The sequence below is a fragment of the Phaseolus vulgaris genome, chromosome 9, assembly GCF_000499845.2.
Source record: "Phaseolus vulgaris cultivar G19833 chromosome 9, P. vulgaris v2.0, whole genome shotgun sequence".
NCBI lineage: Eukaryota > Viridiplantae > Streptophyta > Magnoliopsida > Fabales > Fabaceae > Phaseolus > Phaseolus vulgaris.
The window spans coordinates 36,210,408-36,229,073 of NC_023751.2; the positions used below are offsets into that span (position 1 = coordinate 36,210,408).

Below are 18,666 nucleotides of genomic sequence, written 5' to 3' on the forward strand. Positions count from 1 at the left end.
TATAAAATCAAATAAAAAACTGATAGTAAGATGTTAAATAACAAAAACCTATAAATAAATAGATTTTTATGCATTGACACTTTATTTTTTTATTAAAATAAAAAAAAAGTATTAATTGACCAACTTGGTTCATTTTTTTTATTAAAATAAAAAAAGTATTAATTGATTCTCTGTTGAATAATTAATCAATTGACTTCATCAATAATGGGAAAAAAGAATTCTTTTCATCATGACTGTGTGTAGATATAAAAGTTTACAATTATTTATTAAACCTCTTTAGAAATATATCTATAATAACATCAATTTAGATGCCTTGCAAAAATAATTATAATACAAAGCACTTATTCTCACAATCTTAATCATATATATGAAGATTTTAAAAAAAGTTCAGATATAGGATATATGAATCCTATATCATTAACTACTGAATTATTTGCTTAATAAGAAATGAGTAAAAACTTTAGAAATTTTATTGTGAATTTTATTAAATAATAATTAGGAAGTGGCACTATGTTGGTGGGCCTCAATTTTACAAATTAATGTTAAACTGGTTTATTAATTATTAGCATTTTTTTATAGTAACTCAAGCTTGGTCAACCTCAAAAAATAAAGTTAATTATGTACATAGTCAAACTCAAGTTTATAATTGTGACATTAATTATTTGTAAATATCATCATTTGTGTCTATACTAGGTTTTGTTATAGGAGTAATTTATTAAACTCTTAACTTCTAGGAATCATTTCCGACATACTAATCACCAATCTCTTTAAAAAAAATATGAATTAAGTGATTTCTTTTTCATCTCTAAAACCTAGAAGCAACTTATTTTAATATTCGTATACTTGTTGAGACGTGACCAACCATCTTCACACTTAAATATATTTTTGTGCTTCAATTGATTATGCCAAAATTTCAAAACTATTTTAAAGATAAAAAATAACTATTTTAGAAGCATTAAAATATTAAAAAAATGTTAAATAGATTTATTGTGCTTTTCAGGAAAGCATATCCATATATACAAATTTTTATTCTGAATATCATCAACTTTTCAGAGTTAGAGTTTTGGATGACAAAATATATAAAGATCAAATGAATTTACCCAACTACATGAAACTCGTAATTTCAAGAAAAAAGTCATAACCGATTTAAGAGCAAAACGACCAAACTCATCTAGAATTTAATTAGAAATTTCTTGTTCTTTCCAATTATGATATGATTAAAATAATAAGACATATAATGTGAAGACAAAAGAATATTCTTTTAATATGTCAACCTAACTGAGATATCAAGTTGTATAGTAATGTATAACAGGAAAAAATTTATAAAAAAAACTTAGCTTTTATAGAAAAAACTTATGAATCGTTCAATTTATAAATAACTTACATATTGATATTTCTTAAATTAAAAAATGTAATTTAAAATAAAATTTAAATTTAATGATAATTAAATAAAACAAATTAAAAAGCAATCCGTGTCCAAACATATAAAAAAACACTTAACATTTTTATTCTCACTTATTATTATTTAACAATTTTCTTGTACAATTTCTTCTTTTTCTCTTGATCGTGCTCAGATCTTTGTTTTTACTGATCTCATGAAATTTGAAAACTTCATCTGTAATTCTTGGATAAACCACACTAAAGAGATTTCTACATTTATTAGCTGTTCTCTTCTATGCATCTCTCTCCCATTTGACTGATACCAAATTTCTAAAGAAAGGATAATTTTTTTAAAACAAAAAATAAGACACAGTGAAGAAGAAGAAGAAAATGTAAATAGCAAGACCTTTTCCAAAAACTTTGTCTATCACCTGACATTGCTCTGCCTCTAGACCAATCATGAAACATCAAACATCAAACATCAAATAAGAGAGGGGGAATCAATCCAAAACGTTACATCACTTAACATTGCCCTTTTCCAATAATGACACATCAATTATATTAATCCAACTGTTATGGAGGGACACAAAATATCACAGCTACACCATATTTTGACTTTTACCATAATCATTCCATTATTTACTTTATTAAACCCTGCTCACTTCAAATGTCATCATAGTAACTAAGCTAATATTTGGCACCATCTCTGACATGGATATCCAACAAGATCATGCAGAGAACAGAAAAAGTCACTGCTAAACCACCCTTTTGTCATCATTCAATTATTTGCTTCAATAGACCCTCATCACTCTGAAATATCATTATGCTACCTAAGCTCATATTTAACAAACCCTTTGTGACATCCAGCAAGATATTAAGTTTTTCATTCTTTAACTCGTGTAAAACACCTTTAGGCTCAAACTAAAAATTGCACATCACTAGTTACAATGATACAATGGGTCATCATATTATTACTATTTACTAAGGTTACATTATGTACTAATTGTGAAGAAACACACACTTTATGTTGCCAACACAAGAAAAAGTACAGAAGCAAGCTAGGATCTTTTTTCATTACAAAAAATGGAGTTCATGGTATATTACAAATATTTCACAATTCCAGAAATCCAGCATGCGGAAAGCTACACTACATTGCAGTGGCATATAGGCTATTCAAACAGTAACTGGTGAGGGTATTGAAGGAGGGACCCGATTTTCAGCAGGAATTTCAACAAACTCGGATAGGAGAGCTCGGAATTCATCTCCACTCATTGTCTCCTTCTCCAGTAAAACTTCCACAATCTTATCAATTGCTTCTCGGTTGTTCCTTATTTGGCTCAATGCAATTTCATATGCTTCATCTGAAATTCTCTTTACAGCAGCATCAATGTCTTCAGCAAGCTTTTCTGACATTGAATTTCTTGCCATCATTCTCATGATCACATCTGCACTTTGAGACGATGAGTCCATGAGTGACCAAGGACCAATATCAGACATTCCAAATGTGGTTACCATCTGCAACAGTATCATTTACATTTATTAGATGAACAGGTGTTATAAAGTTGTAATCTGAAGACTAAGGTAGGAGAATAAGAAAGATTATTTTGGCAATGAGTACTAAAAATTCATCCTCCCAAATGAAGAAATATCATTCTTTCAGTTAAAGACAAAAGAAATTGAGTTTTAAGCATTAAAAAAATATTTTGACAAGTCCTTAATTCGGCTCTCACCAATTCATTAGAGCTACATAAATAAAATACTGAATGTACTGATAAAGTATAACCAAATTCAGATTACATTGCCAATTCTGTAGAGTCTAAACAATACTACTAGCATCCGTCCCCACCAAAAGCAAAATAGAAAAATGAAAAAAGAGAACAAGTGAAAAGTGATACATCACAACAGAAAATGAAGTCATGAACACCAACCTGTTTGGCCAAACCGGTTATTTGCTGCAAATCACCAGCTGCTCCAGTGGTAACCTCAGGCTCACCAAAAATAACTTCCTCTGCTGCTCTGCCACCTAGTCCACCAACAATTCTTGCGAAGAGTTGTTGCTTGGAGATCAGAGTTGGGTCATCAGCAGGAATAAACCAGGTAAGGCCTCGAGCTTGCCCGCGAGGAACCAAGGTTACTTTTTGTACAGGATCATGACCAGGAGTCAAAGTTCTGCAAGTACAGATAGATATTTGAGAACAATTTTATTGTTTGTTATAACAGTTTCTATAATGAGAACTACAATATATACAAATGTAACACCAGTTTATATAGGCATAGCACCTTGTTTTCATTGCTATCATACACATTTACTCAAAAGACAACTACACCCTGATTTTTGGCTTACCCACAAATAGCATGCCCTACTTCATGATAAGCCACTAAGCTTTTGCTCTTCCCATCTGTCATCACTGTTCCTTCCATTCCAGCCACAATCCTATCAATAGAATCATCAATCTCTTTGGATGCAATAGCTGCCTTTCCACGCCGACCAGCCAATATAGCAGCTTCATTCAGAAGGTTTGCCAGATCTGCCCCACTAAAACCAGGTGTTCTCATAGCAATTACCTCAAGTGAAACGTCAGCTTCAAACTTTTTATTACTACCATGAACTTTTAAAATTTCAGTCCTTCCCCGAATATCTGGAACATCAACTGTCACCTGCAAAAGCACTACATTCAGTGATTGGATCACACAAATGTGAATTAAGCATTAGCTAATATAACCTTACCTGTCTATCAAATCGGCCTGGCCTTAACAATGCAGAATCAAGAATGTCAGCCCTGTTAGTAGCTGCAATGACAATGATACCCGTATTACCCTCAAATCCATCCATTTCTGTCAAAAGTTGGTTGAGGGTCTGTTCTCTTTCATCATTCCCTCCACCAATTCCAGTACCCCTTTGCCTTCCAACAGCATCAATTTCATCAACAAAAACAATGCATGGAGCATTCTCTTTGGCCTTCTTGAATAAATCGCGAACTCGAGAAGCACCAACACCAACAAACATCTCTACAAACTCAGAACCTGAGATTGAAAAAAATGGGACACCTGCTTCACCTGCAATAGCCTTTGCTAAAAGTGTCTTCCCAGTTCCAGGAGGACCAACAAGAAGAACACCTTTTGGTATGCGAGCCCCAACAGCAGTGAATCTCTCAGGCTTTTTAAGAAATTCCACCACCTCCATAAAATCCTGCTTGGCTTCATCCACTCCAGCAACATCGTCAAATGTCACTCCAGTATTAGGCTCCATTTGAAACTTGGCTTTGGATTGACCAAAAGCAAGAGGAAAGCCTGACCCACCAGGACCTCCCACTCCTCCTGATGATCGTCTTGAGAGAAAGAACAATCCTCCAATCAAAATTAGAGGGAAAGCCAGGTTCCCAATCAGATTAGCTAACGGAGAACCTGTCTCTTCTTGGCCATTATGTGCTGCAAAGTCAATGTTCTTTTCCCTGAATTTCTGAAGGAGCTCTTGGCTAAGTCCAGGAAGTTGAACACGCACTCGCTGCACTCTATTACCCAACTCAGGAGATACAGCCTCCACGGTAGCCGAGGTTCCATTCTCATATAGATCCACTTTTTCAACTCTATCCTTGTCCAAATACTCAAGAAATCTAGAATAAGACATTCTGGAGGAGGATGCCCCTTGTTCATCAGCAGCATAAGCTTTCCCACTTCCTAATAGTACAGGTAAGCCAACTCCGACATTCAACAATTTCAATAATCCTCTTCTTCCTTCATGTTTTCTTTGATCCAATGATGCCTGGACAGATGTTGTCTTCGATTCCTTATTCAATGATGAAAGCCTGTGAGATGAGAAGAGATATCTTCCATTGACTTCCTTGCCAAGAATTATTTTATTACTCTGTGTGTATAAACCACTCCCACCAAGGGATGCCAATGATGCTGCCATCCGTATCAAGAAGGGGACCTGAAATATGGGTTATGTAACACTGATTATATCTGTGATTAGCAGGAAAAAAAACATATGGCATAAATAGAATCAGTGATTCTCAAGTAATTTCTTCTTCTACAACGCCACCACAGTAAATTCAGTTACACACTAAAAAAAAGCATACTCATCTACATAAATTGTGCCCTAGGAAATTCTAGTTATGAAAAGAAACAAGCTACAAAAGAACAAAAGTTCAGCAGAATGAACAAGGGGACGGACCATGCAAGAAGCCAATTTCAGATCTTAGGATACAACATTTTATATGAATGTATTCATAAGAGTAGAATATACAACATGTAATAGTTATCCCATAAACTTCTCTTATTTTCTCCTTTCCTTGTGAATCAAATATACACTCATTATACTTAATATAATGGTATGTAGTAACATAAATATACTAGCCTGTAACACTTATTATTCTATCAAACCATTCAACAGGAGAATAACAAAAAAAATTATCAACAAGAGCCAAGTATCTGCACACATGTACAAGAACAGATATGCAATTGGAACAAACTTTTTCTCACAATTTCTGGAATTCTAAGCAGTCTCAGTCCAAAGGATGTACAGAAACAACTTCAAATGTGAAAACTTTGGCTCAAAGGGTCCACCATTAACAACCCCAACAATCAAATTATTCACATAACAAACAAGTAAGTAAAATTGATAATTAAGGGTGGAGACAAGAAGAACCCAGCACTACAGAAAGATGACACAGACCCATGAAAAGTGGAGGGCAGAAGAAGAACTCACATACCTGAAAGAAAGAATCTGAAAGAGAGTGTGGAGAAGGGAGAGAGAAGAAGAGAAGTGAGATAGTAGAAGAAGCTACGGAGGTGCAAGAGACGTGTTCGGGTATGAGATTGAAACGTGGAATGAAAGAGAAGTGGGATGTGAATGGGAACAGTGTCTACATTTTCTTGATCTTACTCTTAAAATTGATTTCGTTATGAATGGTTTTAAATAAATAAATAAATAAACTAAATTTTGAAGGATAAAACTTCTGATTTATTCTTTGAAATAAATGCATACGAACTGATGCAGAATATAATGAGAACTAATTTTTTTAATTTAATATTAAATTACTCCTAAAAATATGATCATTTACCTTTTTTATATCAAAATTTTACAATATAATTAATTAACTTGCCAATTTCTTTGATGAATTTTAAACGGGATCTCGCTGACCCAAGAAATTAAAAAAAATCATTATTGAAAATAATACAAGAAAAAAAAAATTATTTTCTTAACTGATATTCTGAAGAAGATATGGCAAAATCTATTTAAAGTGGTTTATTCAATACAAATGTTAAATTTAGACATTTAGAAGCATACTTAATTAAATAAGGTTGTGAAAAAATTCTGATAGGTCAATTTTTTTCCGAAATAGGTTAATCTATTCATTGTTTTAATATAACATTTTATATATACTTGTATATTTATTTAATATCTTAATAAGATAATAATTTCATATAATAAACCAAGTAATTTTTTTAGGGTCTGTTAGTTTAGTTTTATGAACTATTTAAAATTTGGCATGTTAGTTTAGTTGTAAATTTTAGGGTCTGTTTAAATATACTTTTTTCTACAAGTATTTTTAGAGGAGGGATAAGAAAAAAAATTATGAGATCATATACTAGAGACACCAATATTATAAAAAAAACTAAAAATAATATATCAAGAGTTGAGAGAAATGAAAAAGAGAAAATTCAAATAATTCATGAAGTTTTTAATGAGTTTATGACTAATAGAAGATTAAGGAGTTAATGGAGGGATTTTACTAAATCAAAAAGATTTTTAAGAATTTTAGAAAGGATAAAAATATAATAGAAAGGTGATTTCATTTTGTATACACAATGATGAGGTTAATTCTTATTAGGGTTTTTTTTTATCTTAGAATAAACTATCATATGTTATAATAGTTAACCCCCACACTTCCATTTAAGGAGGCTAGTTCATGGCTTCTAGCATGTATAAGAAACCAGAGTAAATATTGTAGATCATCCTACCTTTCAAGTGAATATATGATGAGAGCTTTTGATGGTTTTTGTGTTCTTTGTGAGGTAAGTTTTATCTTAGTCAAGTTTTCTTAAGTGGTTTTTTCCTCTCGTTGTCTTTCTTGGTGTGTCATATTCAAGAGTGTGAATCAAGAGTCAAAGGCTCTTCACACTCTAAGGAGTTATTTACATTCAACCTAAATAAGTTTCCATCATTTCCTTGTCCATTATTTTCATTGTCACAAGTTTTTTTTATTCTAATCTTTCTATAGTTTGTGTTATTTATGCTTTCAACATCCATCACTTATCTATCACCACTGTTAGCCAAAAGCACACACAAAACCAACAACTTCCTTACACACCACCATCAATTTTCATTTAATAATCAAACTATATTTTATCCAAGAACCACAATATAATTCTCAAGCCAATAACCACCCATATTCCAACCAAGACTTCCTAACCCTTCTATTACACAATTAAAACAAAACATATCAAAAAAGAACAACAAAAATGCAATCACTTTCCAACAAAGAACCCGTACACACTTTAATATAGTTATAACAACTTTGTTCTTGAGTTTTCTCGAGAACTTTATAAAGATTGATCCAAGATTCCTAGAAAATTTCCCACATCCATTTAGGTTCATCCATCACACCTGGTTCCATATAAATTAAATCGTAACCCGCATAGTAACACCAAAAATCAAGTCAAGAAACTAGTTAATAAGCAAAACAATTTGTATTGATCTATCTATGCTTTTGAAGTTTATTTGGACATTCCATCACTTTCTTGTGAGTCTTGATGAGGTCTCCATCAAGTGGTAACAAAGTTTGGGTAATTCTAAGTCTCTCCAAATGCATCACAATTCCAAAAACTCCAAGAATCTAAAATCAATCACAAGAAGAGGTGCATCCAAAAATTTGTTACTAATCCTCCAAATTCGTCACTAATTCATTGTAAGTTTGGTCTCTAAAAGGTTAGCAACCATAACTTTTTTCCACTTTATTTGGTAATTCAACATTGGCATGTTTTTGGTTCAATTTTTTTTAGTTGTTCATTTGCTTGCAAAATCAAGTACGCAAAACTCAGTGTCTTTGTTGAATATTATTGTACAAAGAAAGTGTAAGTATTAGTTATTTGAAAATTATTGGAACAAAGTTTCAAGAAACATTCTTTTTAGTCAATAGCATACCTTACTTTAATTCTTATCTTTCTTTCTTTGAACTAGATGTCTTTCTTGTAAGTTTTTTCTTTTGGTTATCTTGAAATTGTATGATAATTTCTTGTTGAACATTTGTGAAATAAGATTTTGTGATAAAGTATTCAAAAGTAGAGGTGCAAGTGTTGTGCTCTTTTAACTTGAAATCTTGGATTAATTGATAAAGTAAGCATTCAACTAAACACAATTAAAAAAATGTACCAAAAGTTTTGCATTTGAAAGGTGTTGATCAAATGACCCTTAGGACAAAATCTATCTACTTGCAAGGCATACCAAATTTGAAAAGTATTAAAGTGAAAAGTACCAAAAGTTAATGAACATTTTATATGAAAAAGTTAAAAGTAAACACAATTGTCATACTTACACCTCATGAAACAGTGAATTAATCAAAACGCATGTTCCATTTTATTGGAGACTATTTCAAGTCATACAAGCATCTATTTAATTTATGAACATAATTCTTTTTACCTTATACCTAAAAATTCTTATGATTACTTCACATAGATGGTCTCATCGAGATCTCCATACATAGAAATCATCTCAACATCCATTTATTCCAACTCAAGATTAAGCTTAAAAATCATAGCTAACAAATCCTAATAGAGTTGTGTTTCACTATTAGAGGAAATACATCATTATAATGAATATTTTCCATTTAGTTAAACATCTAACTATTAATCTTGAATTGAATCATCATTAATCAATTCCCATAATTTTATCATTTCGTTTGAAAATTATTTACAAATACCAATATAGAACCAACAGGTCTACATATCAAACTTTGGGTATTATTTAATGAAGTGATTTCATCTCCTCCTTAATGATATTTAATTATTTAGTCTTGTCTTTACTTGTTATAGTAAATGATAGTGAACTTATTTTCTAAAACTTCACTTGCAACCATTAGAGATAATGCAATAAGATTGACCTATCCCAACCTTATAAAGGTTTGATCATTTTCCATATTTTGTAGTTATACTATAATCATCATAATCTTATTAACTTTTAGTTTTATGAAGTAATTAATTGAAAATGATAAATTATGGAGTAATTAATTTATAAGTTTGAAAGTAATATTCAAATTTATTTTGTTAATAATATTCCATAAAATTAAATGGATTCAAAGAATATTAATATAATTTTATACTTCTATAAAAATTTATTTTAATTTTTTAATATTTATTTTACAAGGAAATAAAATCAAAAATCACTAATATCAAATTAATATTAGTTCAAAGTAATTTTTTAAATTAATAAAAAAAATTACTAAACAATTTAACTACAAATAGTATATAACAAACACTATTTAGTATTTTAAATTTAAATAGTTTATTTCTTAAAATATATTTACAAAGCAAAAACTTTTGACTTATTTCATTAATGGAACATCAAACATGTCTCTAAACATTTTTTTTTATCCATCACCGTTTTAAAAAGGTGTTATTGAATTATGTACTCATTCAATAATAATAATGATTATGGATTAATTTTCAATCAAAATAATTAGATCAAATTATTCAAAAAAAAATAGATCTTCTAATTGAAAAATTATATGGCTTACTAAACCAATTTAAAAATTACAATTTTTTCATTGGCTAATTCTCAATATTACAATTGCACAATACTAAAGTAGCAAAATCCATTTTGTCATTTGTCTTTATTCCTATTTCAACTCTTCATGGAAGGGGCACCAATTTCCTCTTTCTTTCCTCCCATTTTTGCAAACGGTACATATGAAAAAATAATACAACATAAGGGATTTCAAATTCCTATTCAAGTTAGGCATATACCAACTTCGTCCAACAACTTTTGAGTTCCATCATGCAAATTGAAGTTTAAGGTTCTAATAACAATGATTTTAAAGGATTTGTTAGCTCTACGGAGAACAAATCATTCTTTAAATTTTATAAACTCATAGAACCACAAACTATTACAAGTCATGTGGAATGAACACCCATCCACTCAAAATCATCAACATCACTAGACACCATAAGAACTTTTTATTACTCATAATCTTCTTCTACCAAAGTTGCATCACCATATCTAAATGATATGAGAAGTTGTCAACTTTCTTCTACCTACCAAGACAACACCTTCTTGTATGACATTCCTTCTTACAATGGTAGCATATAATGTTCAAAATGTTACCTCCACCATTCCTTTGTTTAGACTTATACATTTTCTTATTATTGTTCTCATTCTTAAACATCCTACCCATTGCTATTAGTCCATCAATCAATCTTTTCAAATTGTTTTACCTTAAACTTCTCGTTTTGTTTTTTCAAAGTTAGATCAATATGAACTTCTTTAAGAGAAATAACATCTCTTCCATACAATAAAATTCCTTTAAAATAGTCATGTGTCTTAGACACCAATCATAACAAAAATAATATTTTATCTTCATTGTCAATATGCACAATGATATTTTTCAGATCGAGAATCATTTTATTGAACTCATGTACTTGTTTACTAATTGACTTTTCACTACTCATCTTACGTAAACACAATACTTGCTTTAGATACAAATTATTCATTAAAAAGTTCGTCATGTACAACCTTTTGAGCTTCATCTATAACTCCACACAAAAAAATTCCTTCAACAACACCTTAAAATCAAGACTAAGGAGCCTTATCCAATCGTATTTTATTACACTTCTCAATCAAGCAACATCAAGCTTGGTTTCACCTTCTACACTTGTAGAAGACATTGTTGAACGAAAAAAATGCACATCATTAATTACCATAATCCAAAATTGTTGTTTTTAATGAACTTCTCAACTTTGTACTTTTGTATGTTGAACGAGAAAAATGCACATCATTAATTACCATAATCCAAAATCATTGTTTTTAATGAACTTCTCAACTTTGTACTTTTGTAGAAGACATAGTTGAATCGTTTTGCACTCATCACATCAGTTTGTTATGGATTTAACACAAGTTACTCAATTGACACAATTCAAGAACACCCCAAACAATTAAAGAACAAGAATGAAAATAAAGAAGGGAACTTTTAAAACTTTAATCCATGTCAGCAATTCAGCAAGTTTATCCTTCTCAAAGAATTATAGAGAAAATTGAAAACTATAACTCAAATCGAACCATCTTACACTTAAAATAAATATTTATATATATAAACTAACTTTGTAAATCATTCTACAAATTACTGTAGTAAGATTAAGGACACATAAGTTACATTTCTCATATTAACTTGATTATTTAAAATATAAACAAACTATTAAAAAAAAATTTATCAGCAAAGAAAACAATATTTGATAGCAATCTTTGATGAATATTAGACAATATAAATGACCAAAGTGATTTATATTCTTAAAATTAGAGGACTGAAAAAATAAACTCTAAGAGATATTAAACATATTTATTTATTGCAGTAATATAAAAAGAAATAATGTGAAATGCCACTAAAAAATACATCATAAACCATATAGGAAAATCATAAATACTTGTCTCTAACGTATTTTTTTTTATGGTAACACCGACACATTAAAAAAAAGTATGAATTTTGGAAGAATAAATATTGTTGGAGAAAACCTGGGAGTTTATGGATAATTTGAATGACTTCTCTATTAAATGAATCAATTGTGAAGTCTATATAATTCCATCCCATCACATATAAGAAAGATTAACATATTGGAAACATTCACACCTTGGCTTACTAAGTTAGTAGCCAATTATTTGAAAGTAGGTTGTAACTTTAACCAAAAATAGAGTCTAAGTTTGAATCATGTTCCTATCTTTAATAGGAAGGGACCACATACAACACCTTAGACTTCAAGCTTTTAGGTCAAGTAATGAAATATTCATCTTACTATAGAAGCTTGAGAAGAAATGAAGTTTTTTATTAGTCATCTTTCATTGAGTAAAAACAACTTAAACACCTCCTAATACTTTATCTATGATATTATGAGCCTCTTAAAATTATTTCTTAAATAAATAAATTTATTTTATTAACAATTTTTTATTTTGTACTTAGAATTCCATACCAATCAAAGATTGATTCTAATCTTAATCTTAATGTTTTTCATTTTTGTAACTTCATAACATAAGACTAGTGATATAATTCCTACAATTAAACTTGATAACATGAAAGAAAATCATACATATAACACAAATAGAGAAATTGGCAAGCAAGTGTTAAATTCCAAAATTAATAGTGAAATTAAGTCTATTAAATAAATTACAAGTATAAAATTAATTTGGTAATAACATATTCATGCATGAAAAATGAAAATATAGATATATTTTAACATTTTCATAAGATTTTTCCAGAAATTTAAGTGCGTTAAAATATTTAGAAAATTAATTATAATCAATAAGACCGTGGTTGACTGATTTTTTAAAAATCTTTTCTTAAATCTAAAAGAAAAATTATAGTAATCCCAATTCTACAAAATTCTAAAAAAAACTTATATAACCCAAGAAAATGTAAAAAATGTTAAATACACTAATTTTGAGAAATTATATTTCTCCTTTTTAACAAAAAGTCCCGTTTAATATGTATTTAGTATAAATGTTTTTAATAATGTCCTTCAATTATAAATTCACATCTAAACAAAATTGTTCACTTTTATAAATTATATAAAAAAATTACTAAGAAAAATTTGATTTATTAACATTGTAATTAGGTCAGTTTTGTTACACTAATAAGATATATTATCATTGTTGTATCTAATTCCTCATTTATATATTATATATATGTATAATATACGTGATCAATTAGATAAAACAATGATATATATATTTATATATATTATAATACTCAAAATTTAAAGTATTTTATTTAACATTTAGAATTTATTTAAATATTAAATTTTATATTTAAAAAAGCACTGATATGCATATTTAAATTATTTTATTAATTAAAATATTCAAATATAAATTATTATTATTTAAACATTTTTATAATATTATTAATTTATTATCTAATGCAAACTTAAATGAGATAAAATTAAAATTCACCGTTATTTTATCATGCCATATCTTGTTAATATTTACTGTTGATTAAACTTTTTGACAGAAATAACTATTTTTTATTAATTCGGTGTATTTAGTTTAATTTGTTTTAAAAACAATAACAAGTTTTAGTATGTAGATTTTTTTTTTAATTTTGAAAATAAAAAATGCTCCTCTAAATTTAAATTGAACCTTTGAAAAATTAGTGAAAGTAATCGAGTTAACTTAAAAAGGGTTATATATATATAATCATCACATTTAGCGTAACATGTTGACGTGGAACTGAGGATAAAGGTAAAACAGACCCAACAAAAGGTTACGTTATGTTATGGGCCCCACACGCATTTGTATGTATAATATACGGTTCAACCTGTTTTAGGGCTCGCAGCACAGTGAACTAATCTCCCAAATTCGTTGCCTCCTTCCACTCTCTTCAACCAAAACCGATTCGTAGTGCGGCGGCGGGCGATGGCAACGACGTCGGTGGTGCCGGCGAACCGGCGGAGGGCGGTGAATGCGGCGGATGATATGGACTTCGAGACGACGGAAGGTGTGAAGGCGATTGCGAGCTTCGAGGAGATGGGGATTAAGGACGATCTGCTCCGTGGAATCTACCAGTACGGCTTCGAGAAGCCCTCTGCTATACAGCAACGGGCGGTCACGCCAATCATCCAGGGCCGTGACGTCATCGCCCAGGCCCAATCCGGAACTGGCAAAACCTCCATGATTGCCCTCACCGTTTGCCAAGTCGTCGATACCTCCGTTAGAGAGTAAGTAACCTTCGTTTCTTCTGTTTTATTTTCCCTCTTATTGTTGTTGTCAGAGTTTGAATTTCTAGGTTAGGGTTTTTTAGCGGCGCGGTGTGTGGAGAGGTTTTGTTTCGATGTTTCGTCACCGGTTTTGATATTCCTGGAACAATGGGTATAAGTGCAGTGTGGAGAGAGGGTTCGAGATTTGAAATTGCGGATTCATTTTGAAATTGTTGGAAACGGCTGCCTATGCATTGCAGTCACAGACGGCAGAAACCTACGTTGTGATTAAAACTGTGGTTGTCTGTGGGGGCTTATTTTTTAAAAGCTTGCCCAAGATACTTTGGTTAGGCTAGAGGGTTAATTTTTTAGTTTCAGTAAATATTCTGAAAATTAAGATTTGTATTCTTAAGAATGAATTGATAGGCTGTTTGAATTATTCATTCTGAGAAGATTGAGTAACAACTTAACCCAACCTACCTTAGAATGTATTGTTAAAGTTGTGTGTGTGTGTTTGTGGTTTACTTCTGACTGAGTGTATATTCTTTTAGAATATGTTTACTGAGTATTTATTTAGGGTCATTGTTTGTAATTTTTGACAGAGTTCAGGCCTTGATATTATCTCCAACAAGGGAACTGGCCTCACAGACTGAGAAGGTCATATTGGCTATTGGAGATTTCATTAACATACAAGCACATGCTTGCATTGGAGGTAAAAGTGTGGGTGAAGATATTAGGAAACTTGAGTATGGAGTTCATGTGGTGTCTGGAACTCCTGGCCGAGTCTGTGACATGATCAAAAGGAGAACATTGCGCACAAGGGCTATCAAGATGCTAGTTCTTGTGAGTTCTTTGCTTCCACTTGTGAATAGTTGGTTTCATATTTCTTTTTGTTTTCATGTGTCTAGGATTTTCATATATTTTTTCCTTTTGGTAACAGGACGAATCTGATGAGATGTTGAGCAGAGGATTTAAGGATCAAATTTATGACGTGTATAGATATCTCCCACCTGACCTTCAGGTTTTGTTTCCCTTTTTCTATTAATGTATTTTAATTTTGGAATCAAATTTCTGCAATTTGAAATCTTAATTGTTAAGGTGCATAGTAGTAGTATTAATTTTGGGCACAAGTTTACCCGAGAAGAATAACAAATAGTGATTTTGTTCAAGATCAAATTTATGACTAGTTCTTATGTGATAAAAGCTTGTTGAACAAGTTCATATCTTTTAGTCAACCACACCCTAAGTTGCTTGACTATAACTTAAGGAATGACAATGCAAAAAAATGACATTGAAGCAAAGACCAGAATTCCAATTCAGAACAACTTTGCTGTCAAATAGGGATATGGGATGTGTGCTGTTAATCAATGCCTGTTAGAAAACTCATGGTTGACATCATCTGAAGGTGTCACATTGATTGAGAAAAAATCTGTGGCCATAATTCAAGGATAAATGGAGAATGGGGTTGACCTCTTTTTTGAAGTTTTGTTTGTGTATAATTTTAAGTTGGTTCAAATTTTCAATTCATTAAAAACTATGTACCTAAAATCAATGACGTTAAAATTTAAGTCAATAACTAAATAATGGGACTTCTGCTTTTCATCACAATAAGCGGCCAGCAGTAATCACTTGATTGTTGCACCATTATTAAATTAAGTAGATAGGTGAGGAGCTGTTGAAGCATTTTGGACCAGTTAACTCTAAACTTTACTTTTGAGGTTTATTTATAATTTAATTGGATGCATCTTTGGGGTCCCTAGTCTTGGTTACTGAAGTGATGCATTTTCATATTGCTCAAACTGCATTCTTGTGGATCATTGTTGTTTGGATTCTTTTGAAGCCTGATTAATATTATGAAGTATATTGTAGTCTTTGAATAACCGAGTTTTTACTGTGTAGGTTTGCTTGATTTCTGCTACCCTTCCTCATGAAATACTGGAAATGACAAACAAATTCATGACCGATCCTGTAAGGATCCTTGTAAAACGTGATGAATTGACATTGGAGGTAAGCAATTGTTTTCATATTCTTATTGATGTTTGATTTTTAAATGGATATTGATGCAATTGCCCCACTCTACAATTACAGGGCATCAAGCAATTTTTTGTTGCAGTTGAAAGGGAGGAATGGAAGTTTGATACCCTGTGTGATCTTTATGATACCCTCACAATCACTCAAGCTGTTATATTCTGTAACACTAAGCGGAAGGTACACGAAAACTGTTAAAACATTCCTACTACGATAGGCCATCACTTCAAACACACTGCAAATAATTGATTTTTAGATTGTATATACCATCCGTCTGTTTGCTTGTTATGGTAGTTTCTGTCATGTTAATATTTGTATCCACTTGGTACAGGTGGACTGGTTAACTGAAAAAATGCGTAACAATAATTTCACAGTCTCATCTATGCATGGTGACATGCCTCAGAAAGAAAGAGATGCTATTATGGGAGAATTCCGTGCTGGAACAACTCGGGTACTAATAACAACTGATGTTTGGGCCCGTGGTCTTGATGTACAGCAGGCAAGTTGTGGTGCTGGTCTTTCTTGTGTTTACTTTCCTTTGTTTCATCTGTAGATTAAGATAAATTCACATCATTAATATTATCCGATACAATGTGTGGGGTATGTGATAATATGTCATGAGTCAATAAGCCTATTCTTGGTTGCTTATATTGGCTATTTGTTTTTGTTCTTAAGAAATGCAATTGAATGGAGTTTTCTGATAACCAAGTTCACCAATATCGAATGAAATTATATTGAGAAATTCTTTTCTTAATTAGTGTTGAACTGTATCTACACGACAGAGGATTTAATTGCTGATTTTTTCATGCATTTACTTGTTATCAGGTGTCTCTAGTTATCAATTATGACCTTCCAAACAATCGAGAGCTTTACATTCATCGAATTGGTCGCTCTGGACGTTTTGGACGAAAGGTATTGGGAATGTCTAAATAGTTGTTTGTTTAGTTTAATTTTCATATGAAAAACTTTGTTTTGCACTCTAGAACAATTTTGAGAGATTCTCTGTTTGGTGGTCCTGGTGTTCTTTGCTTCCATTTGTTGCATGTTCTTTTTGCCATTGACTCTTGTCTGTCCTATATATATGTTACTTATAATTGTCCAATCATGGTTTGCAGGGTGTTGCGATAAATTTTGTGAAGAGTGATGACATCAAGATCTTGAGAGACATTGAGCAATACTACAGTACTCAGATTGATGAAATGCCCATGAATGTTGCTGATCTTATATAATATGCCTCGCGGTGTTTTGGATGGAGTGGGTTTGTGAGACCTTGTGGTAGGAATAGTGTTTGAATGTGGTTTCTTGATAGAATGCATTCGTGATGCTCTTGTAAACATTGACATTTGGTCAAATTAGAATTTTTACCAGAGTGATTGACTGTACCTGAGGTAGTGTTTTTCTTTGCTGGTGAGGTTGAGAATTGAGATTAATGTGTAAATTGTGTTGAGATGTTTTATCTAATGTATTACTCTTGATATTGAATTTGTATTTTACGCTTCAAAATGACATTTGATATCCTGATATTTGGTTTAATTATTCAACCAAGTTTAGCTGTAGTTGTGTGCGGTAAAGAGACCTCGCAGAAATCGAGTTTCTGTGCCTCTAAGTGCTTGATTTTGAATTGAATGATTTTTGTTGCGTGGATAATGAAATTCTTAAAATGGGATTTTTAGGTGTGACTTGGGAATTTCGAGATCCTCAAATGATATCCATATCCTCTCAAAATTAGTGATTCAGTTTGGTATTTTTTATCTTCTCTCATCCCTTACAATAAGGTCCATGCCTATTTTAATTGGGGGCTGTCTTCCACGCAACTTTTTCCAACCAAAACAGTAGCTCTGCGTTTTTTACTGATTAATTGATGGAAAAACATGAATGTGAAGCGATACAAAAGACTCAACAATTTCAAATTACTTAATTAAGTCCATTGAGGATTTTTTATTGACTTTCTATTATTTATTTTTTTACTATTTAAAAAAATTATATTTTTCAATTGAGTCTTTATCATTTAATTTTATTGTTAATTGAGTAATTATTTAATTTTGTTAATTGAGTAACTTAACTGTGATATATTCTGTTATTTTGTTTTTATGTGTTAAAAAATGTGAGATATTTTATTGATAACGTAAAATGAAGAATTTTTATTGTTTTTATTTAAAATATGTTGAATAACAAGGATGGTCCATCAATAATTGATCCTTGATCATTATAGATGATGATGTAGAATAGAGACACAATGTTTTTATATTAATTATAAAATCTCATGTTTTTTAAATCTGAAAACAAAAATAAATAAAGTTATGGGAAAAGATAATATTTAGACCACGTATTTAAAGGACAGTTATTTAATTGAAAAAGTAAAAT

The 18,666-nt window shown here is 30.8% G+C and overlaps 2 protein-coding genes across 4 annotated transcripts; one reads left to right on the forward strand and one right to left on the reverse strand.

Moving 5' to 3' along the window:
- Positions 1-2,426: 2,426 nt before the first annotated feature.
- LOC137821216 (ATP-dependent zinc metalloprotease FTSH 2, chloroplastic-like) lies at positions 2,427-6,286 on the reverse strand. Of its 3 annotated transcripts, none has more exons than XM_068625699.1 (5): positions 6,093-6,286; positions 4,109-5,311; positions 3,725-4,038; positions 3,309-3,549; positions 2,427-2,895 (listed from the first exon to the last, which is right to left on the reverse strand). In XM_068625699.1, exons 2-5 carry the CDS (start codon positions 5,291-5,293, stop codon positions 2,554-2,556), a joined length of 2,082 nt encoding a protein of 693 aa, XP_068481800.1. In that variant the 5' UTR covers positions 5,294-5,311; positions 6,093-6,286; the 3' UTR covers positions 2,427-2,553. The 3 variants fall into 3 exon arrangements, with proteins under 3 accessions (XP_068481800.1, XP_068481801.1, XP_068481802.1); XM_068625700.1 differs by having other exon boundaries at positions 5,820-6,240; XM_068625701.1 differs by having other exon boundaries at positions 5,863-6,108.
- A 7,499-nt stretch (positions 6,287-13,785) lies between these two features.
- Positions 13,786-17,835, forward strand: LOC137821317 (eukaryotic initiation factor 4A-3). Its single transcript, XM_068625837.1, has 8 exons — positions 13,786-14,295; positions 14,877-15,117; positions 15,215-15,295; positions 16,174-16,281; positions 16,363-16,482; positions 16,634-16,801; positions 17,128-17,214; positions 17,418-17,835. The coding sequence occupies exons 1-8, from the start codon at positions 13,994-13,996 to the stop codon at positions 17,529-17,531; spliced, it is 1,221 nt and encodes a 406-aa protein (XP_068481938.1). The 5' UTR covers positions 13,786-13,993; the 3' UTR covers positions 17,532-17,835.
- Positions 17,836-18,666: the final 831 nt, after the last annotated feature.